We start from the raw sequence: 14,118 nt of genomic DNA, 5'->3' as shown, positions 1-14,118 counted from the left end.
AACCACTGAGCTATCCCATGACATGACAGATTGTTCTCAAACTGAATATCTATTAAGTATATCAATATATACAGTAGCAGAATTAAAATAAAGCTGGTTTAAAGTCTAATATAGTTATCAGAAAGATTATTAGTACTCTTTTCTGAAGAGCTGAAAAAATTAACATGGACTACAGGAATTTTGCTGCTGAAATTTCAATGACTGACAAAATCAGAGCCCTACAGCATTCTAATGCAGCATTTATGTGAAAAAGAAGAACCTTGTGATATCCCTAGAGAGAAATCAGTCTTCTCCCATACAAACTCAGCTGTTAACTCATCAATACTAATGATCAGACATTAGCATCTAAACGTTTGTTAAACACTTTTCAAAGGAACAAATGGGATTTTGGTCCCTACTTGTCCTTTGTGTCTTTGAGACTCTCTCCCTACAAGCTCTACTGACTATACATACTTCATGAAAGTCACTTTCAAATCATCATCTGAGAAGAGGTGCTTGACTATAAGGGAGTGGACATCAGCTGGAGTGAATTGTCTGTAACTTGAAGTCTTTTAAACCATGATTTGAGGACTTCAGTAACTCTGCAAGAGGCCAAGGATGGGTGAAGTTCTGTGGCCTGCAATATTCAGGAGGTCAGACTAGATGATCACAATGGCCCTTTCTGGCCCTGAAGCCTATGAGTGCATATCCATCAGATGTTTTCTGCTCAGGACATGCTGCACAGTGGGGGAGGAAGGATGGTCTTGTGGTTCAGGCAGCGGAATGCCCAAGGCAGAGCTCAGGGACACAGTTGCAGCAGGGTTTCAGAACTGCATCATGTAGATGCTAACCATACTATCCAATCTGAAATCATGGTAAGCTTCAAAAAGTGATTCAAAACTGATAGCGGCTGAGCTTTTTCCAGGCTATGTTGCTCTCACACTGTACTGCTAATGCAGTGTTTGCTTATTGTGAGCTTTATTCTAGCACATTTTCAACAGATCAAAATTGCCAGATTATTTCAGTGCATTGCGATGTGTGAATTACTGTTCTGTTTATACAGTGAAACACACCCCTTTGCAAAGGTCCAACACAAGACACTTCACAGATACAAGCCCTCTGCAAAGGGCTGCTTTTCATCCATAGTAAAAGTGTTTTGACACAATATATGAGTTCACTGTAAGCCTGTTCCACTGTGCATCAGTATGTTCTTTTGAAAATCCAAGGAAAGCACAATTTAGACTCTTTCAGGTGAAAAGTGGGTTTTCCCAGTACCTGACTCATTGTCACTGATGTGCCATTGCCAAGGAGTTAAATGACTCTTTAGTTAATAGCATCTCATTGAGAGTGCTTTTTCTCTTACCCTACAGATGTACTGGTTCCGCTCTCCTGGAGAGAAGGTTTGTGAGCGCACTATCATGCTGTTCCTGACAAAGGGACGCTGTCTAGAGCTCAAGCTGGCTCTGTCCTTGGGTCGGACTGCCATATTCTCATTAACTGCTTCCTCAGTATTAGTCTCTTTATCAACCTGTCAAGAGAAATTTAAAATAAAAAAAATACATACACACATACACTCCCCTGCCAGCAATATACCTTGCAAGCACTGCTTTCTACCCTCCCAAGACCATTTAAGTTGAAATCCAACACAGAAAGCAAAGAATCTTACCCATAACCAAGTGCAGCAGTATTCAATTAAAAGAAAATCAGTTAAAAAGTGTAAGAAAAACCTTGCCATGTGTTCCCTGTGCCCAATACAATTGCCACTTCCACCTGAAACTTCTACAGCAGAGGCCTCACTAATCTGTAAACCACAATCCGGAAAGTCTGTACTCAGAACAAACATTTGGGTTTGCAGTTTACAGCTGCACCGTGAAGTTCTGATGCTGTGCTGGGGGCAGGACTGACAAGGGTCATGCCACATGCCTAAAGGACTAACGGGGCATTTCATATTGCCCCTGGACTCCCTCCCCGCAGCAAACACCCTGAAACATGGCTACATCGCTGACAGCTGCAGTTCTTCCTTGCCCACCCCACGGCAACTGCTTATCTGCCAACCTCACTAATCTGAACTGGGGCTCATACAATATTCATTAGGTCCTACTTTATTTACTGTGCCCACTAAAGTAAGCATTTAGGTATCTTTTCTCCTTTTTCTACAGCAAAGTTGATTGTTCTTTGAAGTTTTCACGTATCTAGTTGTCCATAAGACCAGAGAATGTCTTAAGCAGCAGCACAGCAACTGTAGGAGGATTTGGCACTAGTAGATCACATTTCAATCAGTATTGGAATCAGATACTGCACTGCCACCTGCTGCTAGGCCTCTGACTCACTGCTGAATGCAGGTCTTAACAAGGCTTAGACCACAGCTTTAGGCCACGATTCAGAAAACTACTTAAGCATGTGTCTAACTTTAAGCAGGTGAGTTGTCCTAGGCATGTGCTTAAGCATCAGGCTGAATCAGGGCCATGATCTGTGCCTGACAGCCTGGTCCCCAAAAGACCCTCTTGTCCATTTGGCCACTCCCTGAACTAACAGAGAGCTAATTACAATCCCCAGTGAGTCACTAGACCAAACATTTAACTTTTCCGAGTTCAGATGGAAGATTTATGTCTAAATTCCTTGCACTAACTTCAAAGATCTTAATTTTTTTTGAAAGCACAATCTTAAGAGAAATAAGAAAAAACTAAAGATGAAATCATGACATATGTAAGCAAAAAATAACTTACACATTCATAACCTCAAAGGTACTAAACTAATTCTCTTTCAACTTGAATTTTTTCCTTACTCAGAGACCAAGTAAAGACTGGAGTTTTAAGGTAGTTGTTTTTAAGTTAAAAGCATGCAACATTTTCATCTAGAATGAATGTTAGAAGTTCACACTTGCCTAACTCAAAAATGACCAATCTGATTTTGCTCAAACTTACTATACAAATAACTGCTATAATAAATGTCATGATAATCTTTAAGCTTTCAAACCCGATATACTATTATGGCATACTCCAAGGGAAAGAAGCAAATAAATATTTCATAAGACTAAGTGATGTCTTCAAACATGCAGCATGCTTTAGGGAAGCACAATCTAAAATATTCACCAGTGTCGGGACTACAGCAGCTAACTGATTGCCAGGGGCATCAGCATGGTCACTTTCTTCCCCACCCTTGTTTTCATCTTTCTCTGCTGTATCAGTGCATAATCTCAAATTATCTGTATCTCCGCCTTCCTCTGTCAATTTAACTCCATCCTCTTCATCCACAATTTCATCAGACGCCTCTGCTAGCATTTCTAACCTGCAAGAACAAAAGTAACCCAAAGTTACCCTTGAACTGACAAGACCCACAGGAGAAAAGTACTGGAATGCCTAAATCCTGCACCTTGTACAAGAGGCGTATTGTTATCAATACATTATCTAGATAAGAACAAGATGATTATAGTATCATCAAATGCTTCCAAATTACTCATGTGAATGCATTTTTAATTATATGCTCCAAGAAAAAACAGAAAGCTCTGTTATAATTCACCTTCGAGAACATTTAAACAAAGCACACTAAATCTGATAGCACCATGCTGCTCTGGTGATAATGTACACAATAGAAATTTAATGCTATGAAAAAGCCTTATTAAAGCTTCCTGTACATGATCACACATTTCTGAACTACAGAAAAGGCATACTGGGAAATGCTGTTCCTTAACATACACAACAAGATACAGTAATTTAGCAACAGAACCTGTCCTCACTTATGGAGAAAGTTCACAACCCCTCCAAAACAAGAACAAACAGCACATATCCTGTCTATGACATGCAGCAGCCCCCTCACCCTAAATCCTATTAATCTCTCATTAAAGTTTATGGATTGCAATAAGATGGGACAAGTAGCATTTGTGATATGGCATTTTGGGACACTGTCAGTGAGTCAGGAAGAACTGAGTGGATTACATAGAAGGGGGAGCAGGGAATTAGAACATTCAGTATATTTGGTAAACTTAAGTGAAGATAATGCATTGTTCCTGCAGAGGAACTAATTTTTTTTTTCCTGGCAAATAAAGCACTTTTCCTAAGCCTACAATGAGGGTCAATGTAAAGAACAGCTTTACCAGTCTTCCTCAGCACCCCTGTTCTCCGGCCCCTCCTCCTCCTCCTCCTCTTCCTCCGCCAACTCTTGCTCTACCGCTTCCAACTCAGCAGATGTCCTCTCCAGCAGAGCGGAGACAGCATCCTGATGGTGTAAATAAAGAGAATGAAACTAGACACAGCACATTAGGCAAGAAATGACAACGCTTACAAGAGTTGTGTTTCCTTGGCATTCTCTTACACCAGGAAAATGTGATTAAGTGATAATAAAAAGGCAAAGTATGGAAGATTATGCCGGGGATCAGAATTCCAGACATGCTACATACTAATTAGTTGTGTGAAAACATTCAAAAGGAGATTTAGTATTCTAATAGGGTGATACCATGAAGTATATTTCTTATCTAATGAGGGGTGATTATAGTATCGCCTAAATAGGAAGAAAAGATTATTTCTTAAAAACGCGCATGTCTCATGCTGTTCTTGTGATGCAAGCACAAAGCAGAAAAGTTTGTTTTCGCTGGAATGATTAAGGTACAATTTGCATAAAAAGTATTTTTAAATGCAATGCAAATATTTTAACATGTGAATGCAAAGAACAAAAAAAGCTGTTTCCAAAAAAAACCAACATGAAAATAAGAAACCAAATTAACTAACAGGGAAGTTAGGGAGACTCTTATTTTAAAAACAATGTAAGGAAGGTCAGAGGAAGGAGAGATTAAAACATAGGACTCAATCCTGCAACCCATAGTTAGGCCCTGATTCTACAAACACTTATGCACATGCTTAATATTTACAACTCCATATGGGACTAGTCAAGTTAAGCATGCACATGAGTGCTTGCAGGATTGGAACCCTAGGCCCTAGTAAAGTCAACAAATAAGAACTGCAGTTTGGCGCATATAACATTAGTGTAACTTCCTCAGTGGGGTGAGGGAGTAGGGGTCAATGCCTTTTTTCTTGCTTTCGCTGCCTTAGCCAACACACATTACTCACCAAGTCCAACGAGCCTGACAATTGCTTGTAAGGCAGAAACACTGATTCCTCATTTTGTTCCTTGTTCTTTTTGCCAGGAATTTGCTTGCAGGGCAGCAGATTATACCACAGAGTATAGGTCTCATTAGAAAGTGATAAATCTGCAAGGCTGAGCTGAGTTCCAGCCTACACAGAATGACAGATGGAAGGAAAAAGTTAAAATTGGTCATTTTTCCTGTATGAGAGTTGAGCTCTCATTCTACAGTATTTTTCATTGTACAAAGGGCACCACAAACTTGACAAGCATTTCTGGGCGCAGAAAGCATTGTTTTTTCCAGTGCTGAAACAGGGTTTAAAGACCAAATGGAAATCTGTGCAAGCTACTCAATATTGCATATACTTTTTTTTTTAAATCAAGAAAATACCAAGCTGGGCATTTACCTGTTACCAAAAAATGAGACCCCTGAAAACCCCCAAAATGCTTCTTTGGTATTCTGTAGCACTAAATAATGAACAACTGTTGGAGTCCACTGCAGAGTGCACAGCTTGGGTTCTGGAGAGACAAAGCCACAATACCAACTCTATGGAGGACATTCTGGTCTATCTCAGTCCACTTCTCAGCAGACAAATCACCCACAACCACCAATACTAATTGGAATCTTGCTGGCAGTATCAGCGAAGAAGAATCAGAGTGAATAGTAGGGGAGATTAAGCTACCTTTTCATTCAGGGAAGGGAGACCTTCAGGTGAGGGTTGAGGCTTACTGGTTGGGAACTATGGGGAAATTTGCACTATTGCTGTCAGGGCTATACCCTGGAGATTTAAGTTCTCTGTTCTGTAGCTAACTAGAGGATTTCAGTCTCCACAGCTGTCAGTCTGGGTGTCTGGTTGGCACAGTTCACTGACAGCCCTGACAGGTGTCCCTTCTGCGGTGAGGGAGACCCTGGTGCACATCTACCTGGAAGGCACGAAGTGGCAGCCCCTCTTCTGGCACCTACAAACCCTCCTGCTGAGGTTCCAGTGCATTTCCCCTCACATCTTTTCCTGTACGCATTCCCCAACTATAACTCCACAAAGTCGCTGGGCCACCTCATCAACCTCCTCCTGGCACTGGCCAAGATAACCATCCATCGGTCCAGGAGGAGGATGAGGCTCGAGGGGAGGTTCTTTACAAATGTGGGGCCTACTTGTGGACACTATTTGTCTCATATACCTGTGCAGAGTTCCTTTGGGCAGTGTCCACTGGCTCCTTGGACGACTCCTCAGAGCTATAGCCATTGTTCATGGTTCACAGTTTATATTTTAAAGAGTCCTTGATTATTAATCAGTGTGCCTCATATATACCACCACTGCCACTGGGCAACAATATGTGATGACAGTGATAACAAATACAAAATATGGAAAGACTTCAAAATAGAGCAATGATCTCTCCCCATGACAGCGTCTTAGAAGGGAAATTTCCTTTTGTCTTTTTTACATGATGGCAAGCTTAATGGTAAATGAAAGCAAGTCATTAGTTGTGTGATGATGACACAGTTAACCATGTCAGAAGCCAGAACAAATGGATAACATCCCAGTTTCTAGTATCCTGGATTGTTAATGTCACATATTATTACAATGAAGTATATGAGTTTCAAAACATGGAGCTTAATGCAATCTACAGTGTTGTACAAAAGATTTGCATTCCAGGCAGTGTTTGGTTACAATACAAGTTTGCATCACTTTGTTTTATATATTGTATTTTATACTTTGGAGACCCAATTCTACTCTGGCTTGCATCAGTGTAACACTGATGTAACTCCAGTGAAGTTTAGATGAAATTACTCATGATCTACATCTATGTGCTACACATCAATTTGTCATTGTGCAATATCATGGCAAGACAGAGCTTTTAAAACTTCTCCATCCAACACTGTGTTGTATACATGTGGAACCGCAGAGAAATGTAATCATCAGTGCTATTGAGACAACTCAGATGTGGTGCTGAATTCTAGAAGCCATATTCATCAGTGGGGAATAAAACAAACAAATGGATGCCAAGCAAAGCTAATATAAAAATGCATACCAGACATTCTTCCCGTCGAGTTTTACTGACAGAACAGACATCTACACGTAATGTCTTCTGCTGCAAAGCTTCTTGGGAAATGGCTACTCTGAATATCTCATTGAATAAAATGGTTTCCATAGCAGGATGGACTTTAGTGCGGAACAGACAGCTGATATCAACTGAGGATGGAAGTACTGCTACCCTAAAATACCTGAAGGGAACAAAATAAAATGATTTACATGTGTAGCAAATAGCACCTAGTATGCAAGCACAATTACAATGTAAGATCATTCACAAAATCCAAAATTAATGGCTTCTTAACATTTTACCCCTGTAATTGTCTCATGCTCAGCTGCAGGTGCACTATGCTTAACACGTGCCAGCTGCCGAGGGGAAAAGTGAATCACTGCAGTCAGCCTTCCACCGTGGAGGGAAACTGATCACAAGGTTTGAAGGAAAAGTGCATGCCAGGGCAATGGACAGGCAACAATTCAGTTGGAAGGAAGGAGAAAGAAGGGGCTGATAAATTTAACTTCCCACCTGTCCCTTGCACAGCCATTTCCCCAAAAGTTATTTCTGTGCCTTGGGAAGGTAATGACAGATGAAGTAGGCATTGCTGACTCTATCCAAATGAATCCTTTGCTTTAGTATTAAGTGAGAGACGCTGAAGATCATGTCACAGAAAGTGGGACACATTATCCTAATGGAAACAAGAAATCCTAGAAAGTTGAAAGATCCTTTTGGAGCAGAGAGAGAGTTGGAAAATTGAGAGAGAAAAGTTAAACACTTAGAAATGACTTCAGTAGCATGGTGGAATGCACTGTACCTCATATTTCTGAGAAAAAGGAAAAATGGAAAACTAGTAAAAGAGACAGAAAACAGCTAGGAAAGATGAGAAGCAGTACTTGACGGAGATTAATATTATGCTAGTATTTAATAATCACACCCCTACTCACATGTGTAGTTGTAGCCTAAGTTCAACAGTCTCTGTACTCTTATTGACACCCTGGCCAACAGCGTGGTTTCCATATTTGAATCCTACCTTTTACATATGCATCAAGTGTACCAAGGATCTTTCCTTAACCCTCATCTTTTATGCACCTTTTCACTTTAGCTAGCTTCATTTTTACGTCACTATCAACCACCTTGGACTTCTCTTCTATATTGAAGTCCTCTAACTACAATTCCCAAGTATCTGCTTCTATTGACTGTATCAGGTCACGGATATGTCAGCTTTCTACTGCTGAATACTCTGAAGACTTAAAAGGACACTGACAACTGAATGTCTTAAATTCCAAATTGTGAAAACAAGGTTTCATAAAACCTACCATCAACAGCACAACACAATTTTTTTTAAAAAGGGACCAATGAAAACAGGTGTTTTTTCCAAAATGCACATTCTCCGGTGTGTTTCAAAGATGGCAGTACTGTGTGAATAAAAGTGAAACTGACTTCATCAATTGCCAAGCTAAGAAAAATGTAAACGGCTTACAAATACAGACAAGTATACTGGATTTCAAAAATTCTTTCACTTCTAACAATCTATGGCTTTGTATCAGAAGAAAACAGCTCATGTTTTTTAAACTAACAGTATATCTTGGAGTCCTTTTTATGGAGTAAAAAATTCTTTGCCCCAGGTCTCTGACTTCAACCTTTTACTTCGGTTCCAAGGCCAAAAATATTGGGAATCAACTTGTTTTTCTTACTATATCTTCAGAACATTGCTAATATTTGTACTTCAGTTGATCTTTAATGCTCTAACTTTGACAGCCTTCTTCATACTGTACATTAGCCATGTCTCATCTCAACTTTCCATTTTCACGGTCTTTCTAAATTCCTGCACTACAAATTTTAGGGGGGCATAATAGTGGTAGACACAACTAACAACTCCAAAAAAGAGATTGTGTCACACACATCCTTCATGTTCACTGGCTTCCTATTGATCAGTGAACCCAATTCAAATTAGCCTTCAAAATACCAACTCTCCATGGACTGGCTCCATCCTACCTCTAATCATATTAAACCTCGTAACAGCCTGTTGAGATGGTCAAATATTATTGTATCTATTTTGCAGCCTGGAAAATTGAAGCAGTTGTTTGCCCAAAGCCACGCAGCAAGTTAATTTACAGATCTAGGTGTAGAACTCAGAGCTCTTTAATCCTAGTTCCCTACTCTAGCTACCATAAAGTCCATCAACGGCTGGTAGCCAAGATGGTCAGGGATGCAATCCCATGCTCTAGGTGTCCCTAAATCTCTGACTGCCAGGCGCTGGGACTGGATGACAGGGAATGGATCACATGATAACTGACCCATTTTGTTTATTCCCTCTGGAGCATCTGGCATCAGCCACTGTCAGAAGATAGGATACTGGACTAGATGGACGACTAGTCTGATCCAGTATGGCTGTTCTTATGTTCACTAAGAACACTCCCTCTTGTTTCTTTCATTACTTCCTACATCAGCCATTTTTCAATACTTTCATCAACCTGTTTTCCACTTTTATTGTTTTGATATTTCTATCTATACAGCACAACACAGAGCCTAATTTTTGAGAAGCCCTCAAACATCACTTGTTAGAGGTGATGTGCCTCAGCATTTTTGAAAGTTTATGAAATTGCCTCAAACTTATGACAGGCCCTTGTTTAAAACTAATACACACTATTTTAAAATTATTTACAATTTTACACACACAAGACCACATATATACACAACCTTCTGAGAGATTGTTGGAAAGACTATAGTAACAATGATTTTTTACCTGCTATTTAAAATAATTATAACATTTAATTATACAGTATTTAAAGCAACAGTACCTTCCAAAAGGAATGAGTAAAGCATAATCACAGAAATCGTGCAATGTACACTTCAGCATTACTGCTCAATGATTATTTTACTTACACTCTGGAACCAAAGGGGACAGAGAAGGCATGAAGATTTCTGAGCTGCATTACAATTACCACAAAACTTGAACTGCTTCGGTCATATCTGTTAAGATAAGAAGACAATGTGAGGCAGTTTTGCCACAAGCTTCCCTAAATATAAATAGATGTTTCCCATTTGCTTATTACTTACCTAAGTCCTATTTGCACCTGGGCAGCCTCTAGAATCGTCGTGTCATCTTCACTATATGCAGCATCTTCAGTTTCATTTGGTCTAGATCAGGTAAGTAAATAATTGGAAACAAGGGTAAGAAAATCATAGTTAACTTTCAGTTATAGAAGAATACAAAAATACCCCATACGCCTCCCAAACGAGAGATTTAATTGAATCACTTTTCTGTAGCACAACTAACCATTTCTGTGTTTGTACTGCAACGGCACAGGTTTTAAGACCAGCCATTTCAGTGTATGAATTAGGAAAGGCCTCAGGCCAGCTGTTTAAAGTGGTCAGACTAATAGGTATGAGTACAATAACAGTGACCAGCTATGCACAGTAGATGGATTCAGGGATATAGAGAAATAATGTCCTGGGAACTAAAGAGATGAAAGAACATTTGGCCACACATGGTATCAGGAGCTTATTTCATGTCCAGTCTATCAGGGGGGTTGGGGCACTGTCCAATGATGAGGATTCTATGCAAAAAATTAGAACAAAACCTTTCCTGAAGAACTTGTATTCACAAATACTAGGTGCACTAGCTCTCCAGCCCTGAGGCTGAATACCTGGCATTAAAAAGAATCTCACACACACATTCACAAAATGATTTCCAGATATGGAAATTGATTAGCTGTTTGAGGAAGGACATGGGATTAATGAGATTCATTGATTTTATGGCCAGGAGTGATTGTGACTATCTAGTCTAATCTTCCAGATAACACAGACCAGATACATCACTTACTGATGCAAAGAACAATGCACACATTCAATACAGTGTCAAGACATGATGCCATGATTAGTTTGTGATTGGGACTCCATTCTACATTTATAGCTCTCTTCTCATAGCTGCCCAATCACTTCTTGATTGGGGGCAAAAGGGAGGAAAAACCACCCACTCTTTCTCCCCACCTTTTGTTGCTGGAAACAAAGGAAGTTTCTCTCTTCTTTCCTTCCTCCATCTCTTGGTGAATGGTAGACAGGAAGGGGATTTCTTCCCTCTTCCATCTGCCTCACCATTCTTAGCTTTTTAGAGGGACAAGAAAGATCCTGCCTATTCATATTCTGCTTGCTGCAATTGTGACAAGCAGCATGAGGTATGCTCCTGTGACCAAGATGGACTGGGACCCAACAAATAGTCTCCATGACAGCCACATACAGCAGCAAAAGTCACTGCACATGACTATAATCTAGGGCTGTCAAGTAATCATGATAAAAAAAATTAATCACAATTAATCACACGATTAATCGCGCTGTTAAAGAAAAATAGTATACATTTATTTAAATATTTTTGATGCTTTCTACATTTCAAATATATTGATTTCAATTGCAACACAGAATACAAAGTGTACGGTGCTCATTTTACATTTATTTTTTATTAGAAATATTTGCACTGTAAAAAACAAAAGAAATAGTATATTTCAATTCACCTAATACAAGGACTGTAGTGCAATCTCTTTATAATGAAAGTTGAACTTACAAATGTAGAATTATGTACAAAAATAGCTGCATTCAAAAATAAAACAATGTAAAACTTTAGAACCTACAAGTCCACTCAGTCCTACTTCTTGTTCAGCCAATTGCTCAGACAAACAAGTTTGTTTACATTTGCAGGAGATAATGCTGCCCGCTTCTTGTTTACAATGTCACTTGAAAGTGAGAACAGGCATTTGCATGGCATTGTTGTAGTCGGCGTCGCAAGATATTTACGTGCCAAATATGCTAAAGATTCATATGCCCCTTCATGCTTCAATCATCATTCCAGAGGACATGCGTCCATGCTGATGACAGGTTCTGCTCGATAACAATCCAAAGCAGTGCGGACCGATGCACGTTCATTTTCATCATCTGAATCAGATGCCACCAGAAGGTTGATTCTCTTTTTTGGTGGTTCAGGTTCTGTAGTTTCTGCATTAGAATGTTGCTCTTTTAAGACTTCTGAAAGCATGTTCCACACCTCGTCCCTCTCAGATTTTGGAAGGTACTTCAGATTCTTAAACCTTGGGTCGAGTGCTGTAGCTATCTTTAGAAATCTGATATTGGAACCTTCTTTGTGTTTTGTCAAATCTAAAGTGAAAATATTCTTAAATCAAACAACATATGCTGGGTCGTCATCTGAGACTACCATAACACAAAATATATGGCAGAATGCGGGTAAAACCATAGACCAGGAGACATATAATTATCCTCCAAGGAGTTCAGTCAGAAATTTAATTTACCCCCCCCCCCCTTTTTTTTTTTTTTAAACAAGCATCATCAGAATGGAAGCATGTCATCTGTAATGGTGATCAAAGCATGAAGAAGCATATGAATGTTTAGCATATCTGCCACGTAAATACCTTGCAATGCTGGCTACAAAAGTGCCATGCAAATGCCTGTTCTCACTTTCAGGTGACATTGTAAATAAGAAGCAGGGAGCATTATCTCCCGTAAACGTAAACAAACTTGTTTCTCTTAGCAATTGGCTGAATAAGTAGTAGGACTGAGAGGACTTGTAGGCTCTAATGTTTTACATTGTTTTGATATGGAGTGCAGTTAAGTTAAAAAAAAAATCTACATTTGTAAGTTGTGCTTTCACGACAAAGATTGCACTACAGTACTTGTGTGAGGTAAATTGAAAAATACTATTTCTTTTGTTTGCCATTTTTAGAGCAAATATTTGTAATCAAAAGTAATATAAAGTGAGCACTATACACTTTGTATTCTGTGTTGTAATTGAAATCAATATATTTGAAAATGTAGAACAAAATATGTACTAAATGTCAATTGGTATTCAATTAACAGTGTGATTAAAACTGATTAATCACAATTAATTTTTTTGAGTTAATCACGTGAGTTAACTGATTAATCGACTGCCCTACTTTAATCACCTGTGAGAATTACCTGTGTAAGTCTAATTCCACCCAAACCTAGCATTAGAGAGGGACCAAGGAAGTAGCAATAAGATCTGATGTGGAATAGGCTTAGTTTAGGCCTTAGCACTGATCCACAGCTTTAGGACAGGACTGAGTGGTGTGGATACTCCTGAGATGTTCTGGTAAGATTTTAGCTCAGAATGGTAGAAATCTCACAAGAGCTTCTAGGCTAGGTTTCATGTGAATGGTTTTGTTTTGTCTTTTTGATTTGAGAAAGTCTGAATCTACTAAAGGTTTTACCAGAACTTAATGAAGCCCCACTCCCTCTACGACACCAGAATGCAGTGGTTCTCAACCAGGGGTCCAGGGCCAGCATTAGACTCCCTGGGGCCCAGGGTAGAAAGCCAAAGCCTCACCGCATGGGGCTGAAGCCCAGGACCCTGCACCCCGTCACTTGGGGCTGACGCCGAAGCTTGAGCAATGTAGCTTCATGGGGGCCCCTGTTGCATGGGGTTCCAGGCAGTTGCCCTGGTTGCTACCCGCTAATGGCACACATGGGCTGTGGAGTTTTTACAGTATGCTGGCGGGCGGTGGAGCTTAGAAAGAAAAAGGTTGAGAGCCCCTGCCATAATGTACCTTAATTTGCCCAGCAAGGAAGGCTATTGTGGCTGCTACTGGAACATTTGAAAGAGGGATATTAGGTAAGTATCTCATTAAAACGCACATCCTGAAGTCCTCAAACCTCCCTCCCCAGGTCTCTTATTATCAGATACATGCAAAAGTTGAGGTGAACACTGAAGATCCTAGAGAATCCCCAGAGTCTGGTTTTGTTGGTAATATTCTTAAAATTCTATTATCTGTGCTAAAATTTGTTTATTGTTCTAAGAAACCTACAGTTTACATATTACATTTCTGCTTATGACATACTTTTGGCAAGAGAAATAGGAATAGAAAATACTATATTAGAGCAACATGGCCAAATTAAGGTGCCTAAAACAATTTTAATCTAAACCTTAACTATAGTAGCACTGGTGATCCACTATAATGTGCATGTTTCCTAATTTATAAAAAAGTAAATATTTTGTTAATATACTTTTCTTTA

General features: G+C 39.5%; 1 protein-coding gene across 4 annotated transcripts in view; it reads right to left on the bottom strand.

The window, feature by feature from the left end:
• WWC2 (WW and C2 domain containing 2) overlaps positions 1-14,118 on the bottom strand; it is a 142,230-nt gene that overhangs the window by 17,788 nt on the left and 110,324 nt on the right. For all 4 annotated transcript variants that reach the window (XM_039542123.1, XM_039542124.1, XM_039542127.1 and 1 more), the window contains 7 exons: positions 10,141-10,221; positions 9,967-10,053; positions 7,087-7,279; positions 5,043-5,207; positions 4,073-4,194; positions 3,072-3,267; positions 1,343-1,507 (listed from right to left, as the gene is read on the bottom strand). In XM_039542123.1, coding sequence (XP_039398057.1) covers positions 1,343-1,507; positions 3,072-3,267; positions 4,073-4,194; positions 5,043-5,207; positions 7,087-7,279; positions 9,967-10,053; positions 10,141-10,221 — 1,009 coding nt within the window. The remainder of the gene's footprint in view (positions 1-1,342; positions 1,508-3,071; positions 3,268-4,072; positions 4,195-5,042; positions 5,208-7,086; positions 7,280-9,966; positions 10,054-10,140; positions 10,222-14,118) is intronic.

The sequence above is a fragment of the Mauremys reevesii genome, linkage group 5 (assembly GCF_016161935.1).
Source record: "Mauremys reevesii isolate NIE-2019 linkage group 5, ASM1616193v1, whole genome shotgun sequence".
In the NCBI taxonomy this organism is placed as follows: Eukaryota; Metazoa; Chordata; order Testudines; family Geoemydidae; genus Mauremys; species Mauremys reevesii.
Note: the sequence above shows the minus strand (reverse complement) of the source record. Positions and strands in the feature narration are given on the sequence as shown.